The 18,848-nt window shown below is 45.5% G+C and overlaps 1 protein-coding gene across 1 annotated transcript in view; it reads left to right on the forward strand.

Moving 5' to 3' along the window:
• Positions 1-16,717, forward strand: part of EIF3H (eukaryotic translation initiation factor 3 subunit H) — a 107,716-nt gene extending 90,999 nt beyond the window's left edge. The window contains exons 3-8 of the mRNA XM_075549344.1: positions 4,253-4,420; positions 5,919-6,018; positions 7,363-7,512; positions 11,127-11,247; positions 13,937-14,069; positions 16,464-16,717. Of these exons, the coding sequence (XP_075405459.1) occupies positions 4,253-4,420; positions 5,919-6,018; positions 7,363-7,512; positions 11,127-11,247; positions 13,937-14,069; positions 16,464-16,561 (770 nt within the window). The 3' untranslated portion in view covers positions 16,562-16,717. The remainder of the gene's footprint in view (positions 1-4,252; positions 4,421-5,918; positions 6,019-7,362; positions 7,513-11,126; positions 11,248-13,936; positions 14,070-16,463) is intronic.
• The last annotated feature ends 2,131 nt before the right edge of the window (positions 16,718-18,848 follow it).

Consider the following 18,848-nt stretch of genomic DNA (forward strand, 5'->3'; position numbering starts at 1 on the left):
ATTTGAGTTGGTGTAGTCCTCGCTACCAATTTGTCTTTGGAAATCCTTTGCTCCGCACTGTTCCTCTGGCGGCAGGGTGTTTGCTTCCAAACTAAGAATGCTTAGAAGGCCTTTTCCTAATGTCCTCATTACACATGGCTGCTGAGCATCACCGTAAACTTAAACACCCCTCCAAAGAGTCTTCCCCTTGCTGTTTATCTCTAGGAAATTCCCTGGGAACACTTAGCCATTAACTTGGAGGGAATGCCATGGGTGGAAGTCGCTGCATGGGCTTCCGTTAAAACAGGAAGTGTCCCAACTACTGGCCACCTCTGCAAAGTTGCAGACCCCAAAACCCAACGCCAGCCCTCGAGCCCAGGCCGCATGGCGACGCTGTAGGACAGGGTGGAACTGACTGTTAACCCTTTAGGGGAACAGGACATCTGCACTCTATTGATCTGGGTGAACTGGCCACTATTAAATTGCGCAGACCGTGCTAAGCGACCTGCTGCTTCTTTTTCTTCGCCATGATTCCTTTCCTCTTGAGGTGCAAATTAAGCTAGATAGGAGCAAATTAAATATGTTTCAACCCAATTTGTTGTACCTTTCCATTAAAACACCAGCCAAGACAAGTGAGGACCAGCTAGGGACAAGGCGGCAAATGCTTTTGTCACCCGCTCCCCTGCTAGCTCCTTTCATCTTACTCCTAAACCCCAGAATAAGTGATGAGAGAGTGACTCAGTCACTGTCATCAGGAATTGGTCTGCCTCATAGCCACAGTATAGTATGGGGGAGAGGGGGCGGCGTGTAGAACTGTGCCCGTGAGTTTCTAGAGACTGTTTATGGGAGTAGAAAGGACCAAAAAAAAGCAGTGACCATTTCCAAGCAGATACATATCAACACTTCAGGATTCTTTTGTGACTACCATAGGCCAGAGGGGCTGAGAGATGCCAGCTGGTGTGGCCGGTTCTTGTTGGCGACAGCCGGGAGTGAGGTTGTGAGGCCACCGAGTGGGAGTCAGCGGTGCGGTGGGTAAATCGACCCCACTTCAATTTTCCTGGAAGCTTTGTCAGGATTTGATCTTGTAGTTTTTGAAAACTTGAATTGTAGGAGAGAGGGGGAAACTGGGTACAGAAGGCTAGCTGTAGCTGAGGTGACAGTCCATGCCTATGAAGACAGTGAGGACCCAGGCCCACGCATCTGCGGAGAAGATGCACGGAGTTCCTTGGCTGTTGCTGAGCGGTGTCTCTGAAGCTTGGTTTTTTTTTTGTAGATGGCTTAGTACAAAATAAGATCGCTTCCTTCCTTTACTTACTGAAGTCTCGTTTGAACAGCCTTACATAATCCGGGCCGCAGGGCATCCTCAATGCTTTGGACCCACCACCTTTCCAGGCGTCTGATTCTTCTAGGCCCTTGCTTTTTTCTGTGCACTGCTTCTGAGTGAGGGCATTCATTTAGATTTATACACACAAGGGCACTTGCAAAAGTGTGTGATAAAAATGGAATGGAAGAGATAAGTAAATTTTCCAAAAGACAATTAGGAGGCCCCTCACTATCGTGTGTGTGTGTGTGTGTGTGTGTGTGTGTGTGTGTGTGTGTGTGTATACACTTGTCTCGTTTTAATTTATGAAATCGGGGTGAGGCATCATCAAGAATGCTCTGGAGCTTACATATTTTACTTTGTAGTAGTGAACATCCTAGTGTGTAGTAGGTTTTTTTTTTAGTGTTGTAGGTTTTTTAAAGCAGTTTTTTATCAACTTGTCTATCATTCTTTTTACACGTACATTTTTTTGTCCATCCAAGATAAATTTAGGTTATCGGGCACGCCCCGCCCCTGTTTCTCAGTCCACAGAAGTAAATCTGTGGGAGCAGAGTTCACTCTGCTGCCTCATGGTGCTTAATTTCCCAGACTGTCCACTGGGAAAGAAACACAACATTTCCATCCTTCATGGAGTGGTAGACGGAAGCCTGGATGAAGGAGGGATTTGGCTGCCAGTCTGCTACCGGCACTGGCTCTTACCCTCCAGTCCGAAAACGCTTTGTGTTCCGACAGAGGGGAGGCTTCACAGAATTGCAGAATATTTTTTCAGAGAAATGCATTCTTATGAAATGTGTGCTTCTTTGAAATACAAGTGGATACTACTTACTATTGGTCCTGCTTTATAAACCGTAGTTTCTAGTTAGCCACCTGGTAAACGATGTGGAGCGGTGGCATGTGCCTGGGAAGGAGGACTGCTCCGGTCCTCTGGAGAAGGGAAAGCTGAGCGCCGGAGAAGAATGAGCTCGATACAGGAAGTCTGGGCAGAGGCCACAGCGATCTCTCCCTAGATGACAGGCTTGTCTTCCATCAAATCCACGCCAGTAGGCTCAGACTTCTGCTAATAAATAGCACCACTGAAGTGAATGCCGGCAGATGTTTCCGAAGGGCTGGTTCTCTCCCTGGGTGTGTGTGAGTCACCCTCTTATAAAAATCGTGCTTCGGCTGATGATTGTTAGGTAATCGCTCTCTTTACCTTTAGAATAAATAGCAAATTTTCTTCCAGCTCTTGTTTTGGTGGTAGTGGCTGGATTTAGAAACTTTTCATATGGAAGTTAAGTATGATTAACATTTTTGCCGAATCAGTGATTTTACTTTGATCTCAAAGAATTGTGACCTTCTAAAGCAGGGAGACTTTATTTACCGTGGATTCGGTCCTGTTTCCTGTAGTCAAAGGCGCTGGTGGAACGCTTATGCAGCCTGCTAGGGAGAGTCACCTCTGTGCCACAAACAGAGTCTCTTAGTTTTAGACCAGCGCTGATGCTTGAGGCCAACACCCAGTGTGGGAAATGGAGTGCTAAGGTGGTAATGTTTTTTAGTAGTGGTTTAAAATATAATAGAAGACTGTGCTTTTGTTGTCACGTTTTAGTAATAAAATGGTTTGCTGTATAAATAAATGTTTCTGATATGACGCAGTCCTCTCATGGACTGAAAAACAAGGGACATAAATATCGGTAGCCACACCATCTCCACTTTGGTCCTCCCTCCTCGCTCAAGGGTCAGTCCCCTTCCAAGACAGCGGCTGCTGTCCATGCTGACAGCGTAAGACCCTGTAAGCAGCCAGAGGAAGAACAACGAAAAGCCAGTCCTCAGTAGTTATTACCTTTCAGCATGAGAAGTAGAATCCGTAGATCAAGCAGGCATATAATCTAAGTGTCTGCTAACAGAAGGTGTTGAAGTCAGACCAGGTCCATCTGAGGAAGGAAGGCTCTTTGACACTTTGTGACCCCGAGGCGCATTTGCTCTGCGAAACCCAGTAGCATCATAGCCACAGAAATGAGGAACGTGGAACTTCAGCTAAAACCTAATTAAGAGTACGGAAAATAAAAGCTACGTTCCTAATTAAGCAAAAATGTTTGTTTTTACACACTTGTGCATTCCCAACGTACGTACAGTAGTAGCTTGAACAGTAAGTCGACTGTAGGATTCTCCCCGGTGCCGACTGTGTGGTATTAGACTGTGTTGCTTTTTGCTTGGCGTCTTATGTAGTGTGTTGTCTGTTTGCACCTATTTTTTTCTTAGCGCGTACTGCAACAACTCAATAACATACATTCTAGTCATTAATTCGACAAAGTGACGATCAAATAAAACTTTCCATATATAGTGATTAATGTATTACTGTTACTGGTTCCAGTGAACAAACTAGTGTCTGTCACTGGGCACAAAGAACACACAGGCAGGAAAAAGTGAATTCATTTTTAAATGTAGTGCATGCAGTAGGGCACCAGATGAAGGCAAAAATACATTCTGATATTGTAAGTCAGCCTGTATCCTGTTTATATTTAATGTGGTATTTGTTCCCCATTCGTTTTTCTGATGGTTTTAACTGAGCAGTTCTCAGAGCTGGGTTGAAGAAGAGACTTACAACTTTTTGTACTAATGTAAGTGAAACTTCTTCCTGTCGGTTATTTTTGTAAACATCCCCCCAAAACCTTTCCCGTTTTCAGGATTTAATAGAGAGGCGTAGGAGCTATATGTAATAATTTCTAGTTTAGAATAAGGCATGCAATGTTCTATTTTTAATAGCCTCTCTATAAAATAGTTGTTTATTAGAGAAGAAAAGGAAAGCCTCAATGATGGAAAAGCTCGATCTGATTTTCTTTGTATGTGAGTTAAGGCATGTGAAAATCTGGAAACCCGTTTCCCTATTGCTGATAAACAGCTGTGGGGAACGTTGCTTCCCCGAAGACCTCTTGTAGCACTGGCATGGTGACCTCGTGTTGTGTGTGTCTCCAGTCCAGTATCAGATGGAGATGATGCGGAGCCTTCGCCACGTGAACATTGACCACCTCCACGTGGGTTGGTACCAGTCTACGTTCTATGGCTCGTTCGTCACGCGGGCGCTCCTGGACTCGCAGTTCAGTTACCAGCACGCCATCGAGGAGTCCGTGGTGCTCATTTACGGTCAGTCGGGGCTGCCTTTGTCTTCCCTCCCTTCATCTGATGACGACGGCTCTTGCTTTCTGTCGTTCTGCCTCCGAGCAGCCTGGCAGGGCTCCCCAAGTAAATACCACCCCTGTTTCTGCAGCAGCCTCAGCAGCAGCTCAGTCTAGACAGGGTTTCCTTCTTTCTGTTTATTTTTCTTGCTATCAGAGCCCTGATGTGTACGCTTTGGAATGCTGGAGTAGCTGCTTCGCTTTCCGCCTCCATCTCCCCTCCCTCCTTGCAGGAGCTGGTGGAACCCGACCAGATGTCTCACAAACCCGGATTGCTACAGTGTCTGGCTCTGTACGTGACTGACCAATCATAGCACAGCTTGCCAAGGGCTTTTTTTCCGCCCCCCCTTCCTTTCTCTCTCTCTTTTTTTAATGCCTCTGACAGCAGCGTACAAAACCTGGACTGTTTCTTAGCACAAAGATTTTTTTCTTTTCGGCCTATTTAATGGTGTTTCCTCAAGCTCTCCAGACCAGATGTTCTGTGCTGTATCAGAACTGTAGGCAATTTAACAGCTTTATAGCCGCCCCCCTCCCCAAACACTCCCAGGCTGCCATCTCTGGCAGACTTGCGTATAGTTTCCAGCTGAGAAGTAAATGTAACGTCCCGAGTATCTGTCAGAAAAAATACTAATGAATACGATCAATCTTAGGAGCTGCCCCCAAATTGTTTCAGTATGTTAACAATTGGATTATAGTAAAGAACAAGTTGTTAAAGTGGACTTATATTGGCTGGAAACATTGCATCATCAGACCTTGATGAATTTTCCACTTGTTTCAATCTATTTTCGTTTTTTATTTTATCACCTCTTGCTAAAAGTTTCACTGTGTTAAGTTTCAGATGACATGAATGTGAACACCGGTTTGAGGCGACTGTTGGCCTCCCAGAGCCGTTATCATACAGCAAGTGTTAAGCTCTTGTTCTCACGGGGTGTCTGAGCAGATAGTTTTAACAAAATTAGTTTCTCTAAAATGTAAAAAGACAGTTTGTGATAGCACTTTTGATATGAGTGGCTTTGTGTTTTAGAATCCATTTTAAGCAAGAAACCTGAAGAGCGGTTATTAGAAGAGATTCGTTTCCTCTGGGAGGTCATGCATGTTAACTCTCAGAATTACGTGCAGTGTGTGTTTAATCCGCATTGGCATTTTCCCCTCCTGATTCTGGAAGGTGACTTTCTGGTGCTATCTGAGAGATCGATTTGAAACTATCTTGACTGTAGTTGGAGCCTTCGGTTTTTATTGTAGGAAGGAAAATCTTCTCTGGTAGGTAGAATAAGTAGGACCCTGAAGTTTCACTTACCGTTGGCAATAAAGCTTTGAATCTGTTTCCGATTAAGCTCTGATTATGTTTTGTTTTATCTTTATTCTGCAACGATTGCCGGATAAGTAACAAAATGTGCCCACAGTCAATGTTGGAGCACTGCTACTGACACATTCTGAGTCATTTCTCCCTCTTTTCTTTATTTGAGATCCCATAAAAACTGCCCAAGGATCTCTTTCGCTGAAGGCATACAGACTGACTCCGAAACTGATGGAAGTTTGTAAAGAAAAGGATTTTTCTCCTGAAGCGTAAGTATTGGCATATGGTAAAGGTTTGGCATTTCCCTTTAAAAGTTTAGTTTGCTACATTTACTGAGTCCTCGCTGGTGGCTGGTGGCACGGCAGCACTTTGGCCATGCGGCCTGGAGAACGTTTGCTCGGCTGCGTGCCACTTATTTCCCCCCTCCCATGTTTAGACTGTTCTTTACGCACTGTCTCATCTGTTGTGCTCACCTAGAGTGAGTTCTGTGCGGTGAGAAATTAATCAGCTGCCGGGTTTGAAGAAAGCACCGATTGACTGAGGAAGGTGGAGAAGCGTGCTCGTGCTCGGGGCTGTCAGACCTGAACTCAGAGCAGGGCTCTTGGGGGCTGTTGGTGCCCTCTTCTCTGAGCTGCTGCTTCACCAGGGAGTGGGGAGGAGAGACACTCCAAGGGTCCAGTAACAAATGTGGCTTACTAGAAATTCAAGAATCTCAGATAAGAGGAATTCAGAGTGTCTAAACAACAAGGAGAAAATGGAGTGATAGAGCTGTTTGCAGACCTGCTTAGTGCCATTGGGGATACTTATACATTAAAAAAATTTTTGTTTTAATTCTTCACTTTTGTTTTAAATCAGTTTAATGGTTTTGAATCCACACAGGACAGTTCGTTGCTAGTTTTCCATTTGCCTTCAAATGAAGCAAGGGGCAAAGAATCGAAAAGAACCATTCCCGGGCATAGTTGCTGGCAGCCTGTGAGCAGCTGTGGGTTTGAACCATTGTACGTGACAAGTCCCGTGAGCGTTTGCTAGTTGCTCATCCCTTTAGTTCTGCGAGAGTTAAAATTGCGCTCTCCAGAAATGGGGATGTGTCTATTAACTGGGGTTTTTTTTTGGGTATTAACGTAAAAAAAATATGTTCTAGGTGGTCTTCTGTAACTCTCTCTATGGTAAATTGTATTTTAGTCACAATGGTAAAAAAAAAGACAGGATTATGAAGAGTAGGCTTTTGTTGTCATTGCTAAGAATCTTATTTCTCTGGGCTTTTATATAGTTCAATATGGGAAAGATGAGGCTTTCTACTCCATAAAGAGTTTGCCTCAGAACCCCACTGGACAGTTCTACCCTGTCCTGCAGGATCACTGTGGATCGGAATCGACTCGAGGGCAGTGAGTTTGGTTTTTCACTTTCTGAAAATAGATAACATGGTCCCAAACTCAAAGACGTCAGAGGTACTGAAAGCACTCCACCTGTTTCTCTCACTTTCTAAAAAGACTGCTTAGTAAGGGAACTCACCAAAAGATCCTGAAGAAGGCCTATAATTGGGTAGAATATTTGAAATAGTCAATTTAACACTCTGACCACCAGTGTAAAAGTATTTCTAACATATTTCACAGATTGAAAAAGGCAACGATCACCTTTGAGCACATGTTTGAAGAAGTGCCGATTGTAATAAAAAATTCACATCTGATCAACGTTCTGATGTGGGAACTTGAGAAGAAATCAGCGGTTGCAGATAAACACGAATTGCTCAGCCTTGCGAGCAGGTGAGTCGGCCAGCCTGACAAGATTCCTCACTTGAACAGGGTTCACCATGTTCATGGAGAGCCGTCGACTTAGGGTCTCAGACCAGTCCAGACTGGTTCACCGCGCAAAATCAGAACAGCCTGGGCTTGCTAAACCGAATGGAGCCCTGGGATGGGAAACCTGGCAGGGGCGAATAGGACTGGCAGGACTGGGGGAGCTGCGCCTTCAAGGCTGTGCACAGGTACCAGGCGTGGAGCAGGGCATCCTGGGTCCGACTCAGAAGACTCGGAAGCCTGTGTGTTATGGGGTGCTTCTCTCAGACGTCATTAGGATGGCATTTCCAGTCGGACGTTGACCCAACGTCGATTTCGATGCTCTGGTTTGCGTGCTGATAAACCCATATTTTACACAACTTGGATCTGGTAAGAACTAGCCGGAAGCCTTGATTTACATACACGTTACCTATAAAAGAAGAAATAAATTCCTTGGGAACATTTTTTGGTTAATGAGATGTGTACAGCTATGTGTAGTGCTTGTCTAGCCCACCTGAGGTCACAGGACAAGATGCCAACCTGATGCAGGGACGTGCTCTGGAATCCTGAGCCCTGCCCCAGGCTAAGAGCCCCGGGGCAGCGCCCTTCAGTTCAGGTGCCGTCAAACCCCAGGTGGAGCAGGCCAAGTTTTATTTGGCTGAGCGTATTTACCGGGGAGCCCGTCTTCCAGTGCTCCCCCTGGTCATTGAATACCATGCAGGAGGCAGACAGCGCCGCTTTCCTTTGCTGCTGCACTTGCCCTTGGGGGTTTTTACCAAAAAAGTTGATTTTTTCAGAGCTGGACACTAGCTTGTACCATCTTTTCAGAGCTAGACACTAGCTTGTACTAGTGACAAATGTCAGCTAAGTTATTAGCCCAGTTGCCGAGACCATACATAACGTGTTACACTGGTACCACGCTGCCTGAGGCGCTCCTCAGCAGGTTGTACCCGGTATGGGTTTAATGATTTTCTCCCCACAGAAAGAGAACAGAGTCCTATGCAAGGGCACTTTAAAAAGTTCATTGAAAGTGGAATGAGAGGGCAATGGAAATTCCCCAAGAAGCTCCCCCTACATACCCTTTTTACACTTGATCTTAGCCAAAAGGCCGAGAAACTATGTACATACCCTTTTTAAATGCCCCTTAAACGTTCATGATTTTGGGTGGTGTGAGGTAGCTAGCAGCTGGCCTGCTACAAGTCTGGAGGAGTTGGCGATCGGTGTCTTATACTAGCTGAACGGCTGAAAGAAATCAATTGTGTTTTCTTAAACAGCAGGTTTGGAGCCAAAAGTCAGTTTATCAGATTTCTAATGATCTTTGATAGAAGCCCCTGAGAACACGCACACTTTTCTGCTTCCAGGGGCAAAGGCAGGGAGGAACTTCTAAGGGACTCAGAGCCCAGTGCTCTGCAGCCTCAGGGTGGGTGAGACTGTGGTGGAAAACCACCTTCCCTTGCCCGGATCCTTGGGAACGCTTCTAGACTCCCTTTATGGGGTAGGGGCATGGCAATTTGAACGGGGCCAAGTGCGATCTCACCAGGTGACAGGGCTCGTGTGGTGCCGACTGCAGACACATATGCACGACACACGTTTGTCTAGTGCAGAAAGCGGTGTTTTTCATGCTCGCACATTGGACGCACCTGTATTGAAAGCATTGCTCTAGGAACCGTTTTCAGCATGTAAGGTTATAAGGTGGTTTAGTAATGGACGAATTCTCTTGCAGTCAGTTTATGACACGGGAGCTCTGGTTCATGCAGTCTGTCTCTGTCCCGTTCCCCAAGCCACTGTTGCTGAGCACACCCACACAAATACCCCTGTGCTTTCACATCCCCCGAGAGCAGCCCTGTCGTGTCTGTCTGTCTGTCTGTCTGTCTAAGGAAGCCTTTGGAATCGCAGGAAATATGCTCCCAGCTCACCATAGCAACCAAGCTCTCGACAAATACTTTGATATTTTTTTGTCTTCTGCCGTTTAGTTTAATGAGTGAAGGAAAAGATGGGAATGTAACTTTCATTCAGCTCCGTTTTTCATTTCTAATCTGAAGTCAAGTGATGGTGACAGGTCAGTTCCTATCAACGTCTTTGTAAGATGCCCTAGCAGAATCGGCTCTGGAGACATTTTGCTTTGGGCTTGCCTTTTACAACCTGTGTGTGCATACCAGGTCTTTGGTTTACCGGAAACAGTGTGAAGAAAATGACCACATTCCTTTATCATTTAAGTTTTCAATTTATTAGATGGAAGTTCTGGTTTTACTTATTCCATAATGGCCTTAACTATTACTATTTTTAAATGTGCTGCATACGCCTCTAGCCTTTTTGCAAGTGAAAAATGATGTTTTTATTTTCCTCTTTTGAAACAATAAGCTGATCCTGGTATCTCCATACACACTGAGAAAATGACACTGTGGCCAGAGCGGAGTTCCCCCTCCGTGTTCTGGGACGGACACGTCTGTTTAAGTTATCCATTTCCAGTTCTGTGTTTCCTTGGCAATATACGAAAATGCTGTGCTACTGAACCACTTACCAAGAATTCCCTGCTTTGGTATTCTAGTTGGAACCGCACTGAAAATATTCCCAATGAAATTGCTCTTGGTAATGGACCTAATTTTCTGCGAATGTCATTGGTGAAATGGTTCTTTGTTGTTAAATTCCTTGTGTCCTTCAAGGCCTGTGGTAGTCGACATGTTCACTCTTCCCAATGGAATCTATTTCTAGAGAGATTGATTTTGGTGGGCGTTATGGGAACTGGTCACGGAGCACGTATTTGTACCCGCGGCGGTATTGTCTGCTTTCATCACTGTATGTGCTTCAGCCCATCATGGGATGATGGGCTCCCAGGTGGCAGTGACTCGGAGGCCGGCGCAGGGTCAGGTAGCATTTTGTTCTGTGGAACGCAGGCTATGAGGTAGAGCCCACTTGGCAGTGCCTAACAGCACACGCAGCACTTTGCAGTAATTTTTTTTTCCTCTGGCGATGAGGATAAGGCTTTATTTGGGTGTTAAAAAAGGGGATTTCTTTCCCTCTCTGTGTATCTGGCAGCACCTCCGCTTTTTGTTTTACTTTCCCTACATGAACGACATATTTAAGAACTAATAGCGTTCTTGACGACATTTCATATACAACACAGGGCGTTTTAGGTCCCAGTTCTTTCATTGGTGAAATTGCGAGGAGCCATGTCCCTCTTAGAGCCAATCCCAGCACGCGTTCTTGGTCGTCTTTTCCTTGGATGACTTGTTTACATGCTCTGAGGCACAGGTAGACTCTGGCATGCTGAGGAGGTGGTGTGAGTGATTCAGAGTTGGAGTTAACTTGGTTCCTAAGAAATAGATGCTGGAGATGCCTTTTGATGGATAACAGCTCCTCTCCCAGCACACAAGAAACAGACTACTTGGGGTGCCTGCGGTCCAGGGGTAGGTAGGTTCAGTGTGGAAGGGTGATGCCTCTTCTTCTGTCAGAGAGAGAGGGAGAGAATGGGAATATGTACGTACACACACGTACGTGTACTCTCTTGAGCGCGCGTTGTATGAAAAGGCAAATCAGTTTTTGTTTAGAGCAACGGCAAAACCATGACCATGACACGTCCTTATATTGACTTTACATTTCAGCAACCATTTGGGGAAGAATCTACAGTTGCTGATGGACAGAGTGGATGAAATGAGCCAAGATATAGTTAAATACAACACGTACATGAGGAACACTAGCAAGCAGCAGCAGCAGAAACATCAGGTTTGTATCGTGTGTCTGTTCAACAAACATCAAGCTAGTTCATCTCTCCGACGCGCTCAGGGCCATCTTCAAAATGATCACTGAATGTTACTCTGTCGTATGTCAGATTTTTTGTTAATACTACTCTGTATTACTCTTTAGAGAGTGTGTTCCTGATATAGTCGTCTGTCACTTAACATTCACAGTACATCCCATGAAACGGGACGTTAGTTTTGGACATTGCACAAACACACTTGTTTATAGGCAATACCAGGATAACAAACAAATGAACAAATATGGTCTTACCTGCCTTTAAGCCTAAACTGTACTTAATCCAGAGTAGTTCAGATCAGATCATCCCTAACCCAATCAGTCAAATGTGTGTTTTAGCACATAATGTACCCTTCTGTGTGTTTAAAAACAAATCAAACATTTCCAGATAAAACTACATCTTAATACAGTAATAGTAATGTTTGATATGCTCACTCAGCACGTAGTGCCTTGTGATTACAAACTGTTGTATGTCCTTTATATTTTAAACTGATAAACTGGGGGCTTGGGCCGCATTTGGTATCAGCCAACACAACACATGACTCAGGTAATTTACAAACTGCACTTGAAAATGTCTAGGTGGATTAAGCCAAGGTTATGCAAATAAGAGATGTTACATTTATTGAGAAAGCACAGGCAAAGAGAATCCAAAATGTCACAGCTCATTTCTTGACTAACTATAATTGGTTTGGTAGTGGCTCATTGCAGCATAGTTAGCAATCTTCCGTTCACTTAAAAAACTGAGCAGTTGTGATTAAGAACAAGCAATTTGATAGGAAATAAAAGACCCTCTACTGTGGAACAGGTAGTATAATACAAGTAAAATCTCTCAATCACCCGAATGTTCTCTTAAGCATGTACACGACACCGCGGTCGTTTAACCTTTACCTTTACTGGTGCTGCCTGGAGACCACGCGGTTCTCACCCTCCTTGGAGCAGTGTGCAGGACCATTTTTGCTTTGAAATGCTACCATTTTATTTCCCGTTCAGAGCCGGCATAGGACTCTTCTGTGTCTGCAAAATGTACTGTGAACTTGGTGCCGCTAAATTTAGAGTGAAAATAGTGTTGTCAGGCAATCTATTGCTTCTACCCTATTTATAATGGAGAAGGCGTAAGTAATAAAGTATCTTCATCAACAGAAGAGATGATGTTTCCAAACCACGGATCATCTCTTTGGCAAAAGACTAGCCTCTGGTATCAGAGGGGAACACCCCCTCCCACTCCGTCATCTCTCAGGCAGCTGTATCTTAAAGGTACATTTGGGAAATGGAGTGTCTTGAGCAAAATTTGACTCACACTCAACACCAGCACCATTAGAAATGTAACCGTTTGGCTCTCCTACCTCATAAGTAGCTGCAGGAACCCTCAGGAAGCAGGTTACTCTGTGTAGGGTTCCACCCTGGCTCGGTATTAGCTGCGTTTATGTAGGTTTGTGTTCTTGTGGGTTTAAAGCAATTCACAGATGCAGTGATAACAGTGAGAGGTGGGGCTCCACAGGACCGCCTTGTTTTCCCAGGTCTGGCAGCTTTGCCAACATTGACAGGGTGCCGTACCCCTTTCTCTACTTTGAATAGAAAATACTTGCTTTCTCTCCAACAGGCTCTGCTTTGCATAGGTTCTGCCTTTCACAGTGTAGCTCTTTATTATAATTGGCCTACAAGTGTCTAGCTCGTCTATACAGCGTGTGCGCACGTGTAACAGGTATGCAGGTAGTCCACAGCGTGTGGGGCGTTCCCTTCTGATGACTGTACAAGTCAGTTCTGACTTATGTCAAATAACTAACTCCTTTTCTGTTTTCAGGGTTGCTGCCTTTTCTTAGTAGCTTTACAGATCTGACCTTTGTCTGTAGGGGTCACACCAGCAAATTGTGAGGGAGAACATGTTGCTAACGAACAGTTCCGCCAAGAAAACTGGTAGACGACACCGCATGTGCTGTGTCCTAATGGAAGACCACACCGCATGTGCTGTGTTGTAATGGAGGCTGCCTGTACTGAAAAAGCAGACGGGGCGCTGCACGGCGTCTCCCATATTCTCTGCAGAGAACCGTAAAAGTGCGTTATTTGAGTCTTTGCAACACCACCTGAATCTGGTACTCGTTCTTTGCTAAGGCATGAAGTGATCCTCTCTGAGAATAATAGTCAGCCGAGCATGAGAACGTGATCAGAATTACAGAGCTCTCCGGTGTAGGACTTCCTTACTTCGTTCCAGCTAAGTGTCTGTAATTCTGTAAATGTTACTCCTTTTCAGTCACTCATCACAACTCCTTTGCTTTTGAAGGCCCATGACATGCCAGTTTTATTTCTGTGATTTGGCTAGGCAGACTCTTACAGCCCAGGATGGCACTGTTGCCTATTTAGCTACTTAGATGTAAGAGCTGCCAGTGGTTACAGGTCTAAGACTAAGTCAGTCATTTAGAGCTATAGGGGTTTTGCAGATTACATCAGTAGGGAACGGTTACGACCCCAACCAAAACCAAGTGGAGACTCAGTCAGTTCTGATGGATAGCAAACCTAACACAGGGTTTCCAAGACGGTAAGCAGTCATAGGAGCAGGCAGCCTCATCTTTCTCCCCCGGAGCACATGGTGGGTTTGACCCACTGACCTTGCAGTGGCAGCTGTACACCTGATCAATGATAGCGTTTTCCCTCTGGATTGTAGTACCAGCAGCGGCGCCAGCAGGAGAATATGCAGCGTCAGAGCCGAGGAGAGCCACCGCTCCCTGAGGAGGACTTATCCAAACTCTTCAAGCCCCCCCAGGCCCCGGCCAGGATGGACTCGCTGCTCATTGCAGGTACTGTGTCAGCCCGAGCCAGACGTGGTCACGTCCCGGTCTCTTTGAGGGGTCAAAGGCAGCCAACATTACAGGCAGAGAAAGACCAAGAGCTCCAATGTCTACAGGGCTAGAAAGATGAATTTGAATGTGGCACCTGTAATTTCTGAAGCTTAGGACTTCATAAGTCTGTGTTATATTTAATATCTTTTAGTATTTCACTCTGTATACATCTAAATATTTTGAGATGGCATTAGAAACTTTCTAAAATGACAAGGTTTGATTTGAGGCATCTTTCATGGAAACGAAGAAAAAAATATTTACCATCGTAATGAAAAAAGGATGATTGGCTCAAATTTCTAGTTTATCCTTGAGCCCAAGTCTGCGTAAAGCTGTGCTTAACTGGCGTTGAACCAAGTGTTCTGACTTTGCCCACCTGTGGTAGCACTAGGTCTAAATATGTTGACATTCGTGGCTGTCAGAACCTAATCTCTCTCACGCACACATGTACACACACACACACACACACACACAATATTTGCTGCCGAATCCAGTCTGACTCATGGTGGCCCCAAGTGTGAGAAAAGGACCAATCATCGCCAGGCCTATCTGCTAAGCTGCCTCTGGGTGGATTTGGATTGCTAGCTTTTCAATTAGCCAAATGTGCACTTGTTTGCATTAATCAAAAGTAGTCGTCTGTGCAAATGATAAAATCCGTTTTGATCCATTCTGGCTGATCCACTCATGAAGAGCTATTAAGAGTAAAAAATTCTCCACAGAAAAGCTGATCTTGCACAATTTCTCAACTCTTGTATATTTTTTGGATGAAAGAATACTGAATTCTTTCCAACTTTCTAATATACATTAAATGTAAAAAACCGACATTGTCCTTAACATCCTTTCAAGATCGTTGCACTTTTTAGACTTTCAGAAATTATGTACAGCTTAGCAGCAGAAAGACAACCAATGACAAACCGATGGCCCAAGGGCATGGATGAGAAGTTCATCAGAGGACATTCCGTTTTCCAACAAGCACATGAAAAGATACCTAATGCCAGTAGCTATTAGAAGAACTCAGATCTGAAATCACATGAAATACTCCCTCAGCTCGATTTGACAACAGAAAATCCACAGAGTAGTTGGTGAGCTGTAGAGCAATGGAGTCACTATCTGTTGCTGATAGGAATGTAATAAAATGGCATGGCTCCTATCGGAAACAGTTCCACAGTTGCCTAAAAACATAGAGCTACTATATGACCCAGCCATCCCAGGCCTTGAGTCCCACCCACAAGAGGTAAAGGCAGGACCCTAAGCAGAAAACGGTACTCACTTTAACGCATCCCCTTTCACAGTGGCCCAAAGGTGGCAATAATGAAATGCCCACCGCATCTTCCAATTCATAGTAATCCTGTGGTGCAGAGATGTGGCCGCCAGGCTTTCCAAGGACGTGACCCCTCAAGGGCACGGCCTGCTGTGCCAGTCTCTTGTGGAGTGGCTAGTGGGTTCTGAGCACGGACCTTGTGGGTAGCAGCTGAGCTGCTCGCCACTGTGCAGCCAGGGTTCTTGCCTAGATGGGGTACGGAAAGGCCCAGTGGCACAATTTGGCTGCCATCAAATAAGTACACCGAGAAGGGCAAATACCACACAATCTCACTTTTGTGAAACAAGCAAACACAGTGGCTCTTCCAAAAGTTGGCAGCAAAATGCTAATATCCTTTCATTCTAGTTCCCCTCGGCGTTCAAAGATGATCGAGCAGCGGGGGGAGGGGGGGGGGGCTGACTGCAAAGTTGAGGTGATGTTAACGATGGAGGAAGCTGTGGAAAACGCTAGCGAGAGTGACTTCATAAACAGATGCAAGCAGTGTCGCCGAGCTGTACATGCAGAAGTTGTTCACTTAGCCAGTGGCCTGCCGCCCTGGACAGAGCTACGCTGTAACACGAAAAAGCAGCTGTGGGGCTCGCTCTTCGGGTGGATCCTGATCGTGTTTTGCCTCTGCTGGGAGGGATCGTCTGCATAGACCCTTAACAATTCCAAAATGAAGAACTCCTGCACTGCTCACGCTGGGATCGGGGAGTCGGGTTAATCTCCCAACTGTGGTCTTATGTTCCCATACCTCTTAGTTGCAGTGCGTGGCAGGTCTGCGTAGACTGTACATTGTAATAGACAGCTGATATGTGGCCCCTGCTGAAGATCATTTTGAAGACTGTGATTTTCCTTCATTCTCTCCATTAACAAGACAGAGCTTGTGTGTGTGTGTGTGTGTGTATGTATGTATATATATACACACATATATATATGTTCGCATATAAGTTCCTGATTTTAGAAAGACTTACTGCTGATTCTCTTGTTGTTGATCCCTGTATGACTCATGGCACATATTGACTTGTTCTTTTTTTCCCTTCCGAACCACACAGGCCAGATTAACACTTACTGCCAGAATATTAAGGAGTTCACTGCCCAAAACCTAGGCAAACTCTTCATGGCCCAGGCGCTACAAGAATATAACAACTAAAGGAAGCTCTCAGAACTGGAGTTAACGTGGACTCTTGAGAGCACGCGGGGGCAACTGTTGGATTGAAAAGTACAGAAGATTTTCTAAGGCCATTGCTTGCTTTGGCTGTAATGCCTCTTTTCAAGCCAAAAAATAAAATGAAAGCATGTTTTAATAGTCTTGGCCTACTTGCTTGTTGCTTTCAGATTTATTTTATTTAGCTTTTGGTTTTTGTTTTGGCTGTAGGTGTGCATTTCCAAATAATCAAACAAGGTTGACCAGAAGCCTCCCCGGCCTCAGAGTGATGAGCCCCCTCCTTTGCTACCTCTGAGGTGCCGCATTTCCTACTCCCCCATTCTGGAGGCCCGGATACCTGCTGGGACTGTGGACACGGCCGGCCGTTGCTCCCAGCAAGTACCTGCCGGTCTGGGGTTTGTGTATTTCTCCAGGAGCCGGGGGACTTGCCCTACTTCCTGTGGTCCACCTTTCAGTCCCTCACGTGATGGCAGGCCCTTGCGCACAGGCCGTTTTAGAACATAATTTTAAAACAGTGGGCCTAGCCATTTGAAGACGTAATTGACCCAAGTGTCATGTGTGGTGTGAAAAGGAAGCACATTCTGGTTTGGTTTTCTTGCGTATGGTTTTGTTTTCACTTGGCATGTGTTTATCTGTGTGCACCAGGATATAGTGATCTGGTAACAGTGAGTGTTGGGGGTGGAGGGAGGAAAGATTAGGCAAACAATAATGCTTTGGGGGGAAAAAAACCAATATCAAGATTCACATCTTAATGATGACTTTTGAAACGTGTAAAACAAAACCAAACCAAAAAAAGCAACGAGGTCTCCCAGGTTGGTATGGTGTGCCTACGGGTCCACCTGTAACGTGATTTAGACCATGGCCATCTGACCCTGAGAGGATTCCTGGCTGTGAGAAGGTTGAACACATTGTGGATCCCCACTTTTTGACTATTGTTTTGAAGGCCCCACTGAGCCTGGGGCGCACGGTGGCCGACCACACACAGCTGGTCCCCCCTCAGCTCTTCCTTTGGTCGTCTCCCTGTGTCTTCGCTTCTGTCTCTAGGGGAGAAAGTGTTACTTGAAAGGGTGACTGAGTCTTAAGTTAATTCTCTACCAAGAGTTACTGTGTTCACTGATTGGGGGTTTTGTTTTATACAACATTTTTGGGGTGAACTTTCAAATTATGAATTTTTTACCCCCCCCCCTCCACAAAGCTCTACTGCCGTGTAGTTCTCCTTCCCTCCCTCCCTCCCCCCCCCCCCCCCAAGCGCACTGTTAGTCGGAGAGTATCTCATTGCGGAGAGTTCTTAAGCACTCAGAATCCACCCATAAGGCGAAGGTGGGGAACGTCCGGCCCACACCAGCTAGTACCACATGCCTGACCAAAGAGAAGCAGGTCTGGCTATCGCATTAGGGGCGAGTTAATTAAATGTGCCCAAGAATTAGGTTCCACATATTCAAACAGCCTTTGGCAGAAAAAAAAAGGTTCTGCAAGGTCAGCAGTTCAAAAACATCAAGCGTTTCCCAGGAGAAAGATGGGGCTTTCTACTCCCGGAAGGAGTTAAGCCTTGGGAATTCACAGGGACAGTTCTACCCTGTCCTGTAGGGTGACAGTGAGTTGGCATTGACTCACTGACAGTGAGTTGGTTTTGAGTTTGCCCGCTTTCAGGCGATAGTCTTCAGCCCTTCTTGTCTGGATAAAGCGTACATAAGTTGGTAACACAGCAGGCACTTTCTGAGCATGGGCGTTATGTGTGTTAGGTGACATCAGGTCCGTTGTGACCCACAGCAACCCCCTGCACAAGAGAATGAAATACCACCAGTCCCTCGCCATCCTCACAATTGTTTCTGAGCTTGTTGAGCCCATTGCTTCCACTGTGTCATTCAAACTCGTTGAAAGTCTTCCTCTTTTGCTGCCCCCTCCCTTTTATTTGCCAAGAATGATGCCCTCCAAGGACTGGCCTCTCCTGACAACATGTCCAAAGGAGGTTTAAGACGAAGTCTCAGCGCCTTGCCTCCAAGGAGCACCTTGGCCTTACTTCCAAGACAGATCGGTGTGTGCATTTGGCCGTCTGGTTCTCTCAGCAGCCTTCACGAGCGTCCACGCTCAAATAGTCTATTGACAATGAGGGGAGCCGCTTAGCATATTGGTTGGTTTCTGCTTTTACAAAAGCTCGTTACCACCATGTGTAAAGAACCTCTGAATTCATGGTTATGCTCCCGTGGGAAATGTGCCTGGAATGCTTTTCTAAATGGGGGTTTGCTGACCAGAGGTATGCAGGATTTTAAAG

This window comes from Tenrec ecaudatus, chromosome 5 (assembly GCF_050624435.1).
Source record: "Tenrec ecaudatus isolate mTenEca1 chromosome 5, mTenEca1.hap1, whole genome shotgun sequence".
Lineage (NCBI taxonomy): Eukaryota > Metazoa > Chordata > Mammalia > Afrosoricida > Tenrecidae > Tenrec > Tenrec ecaudatus.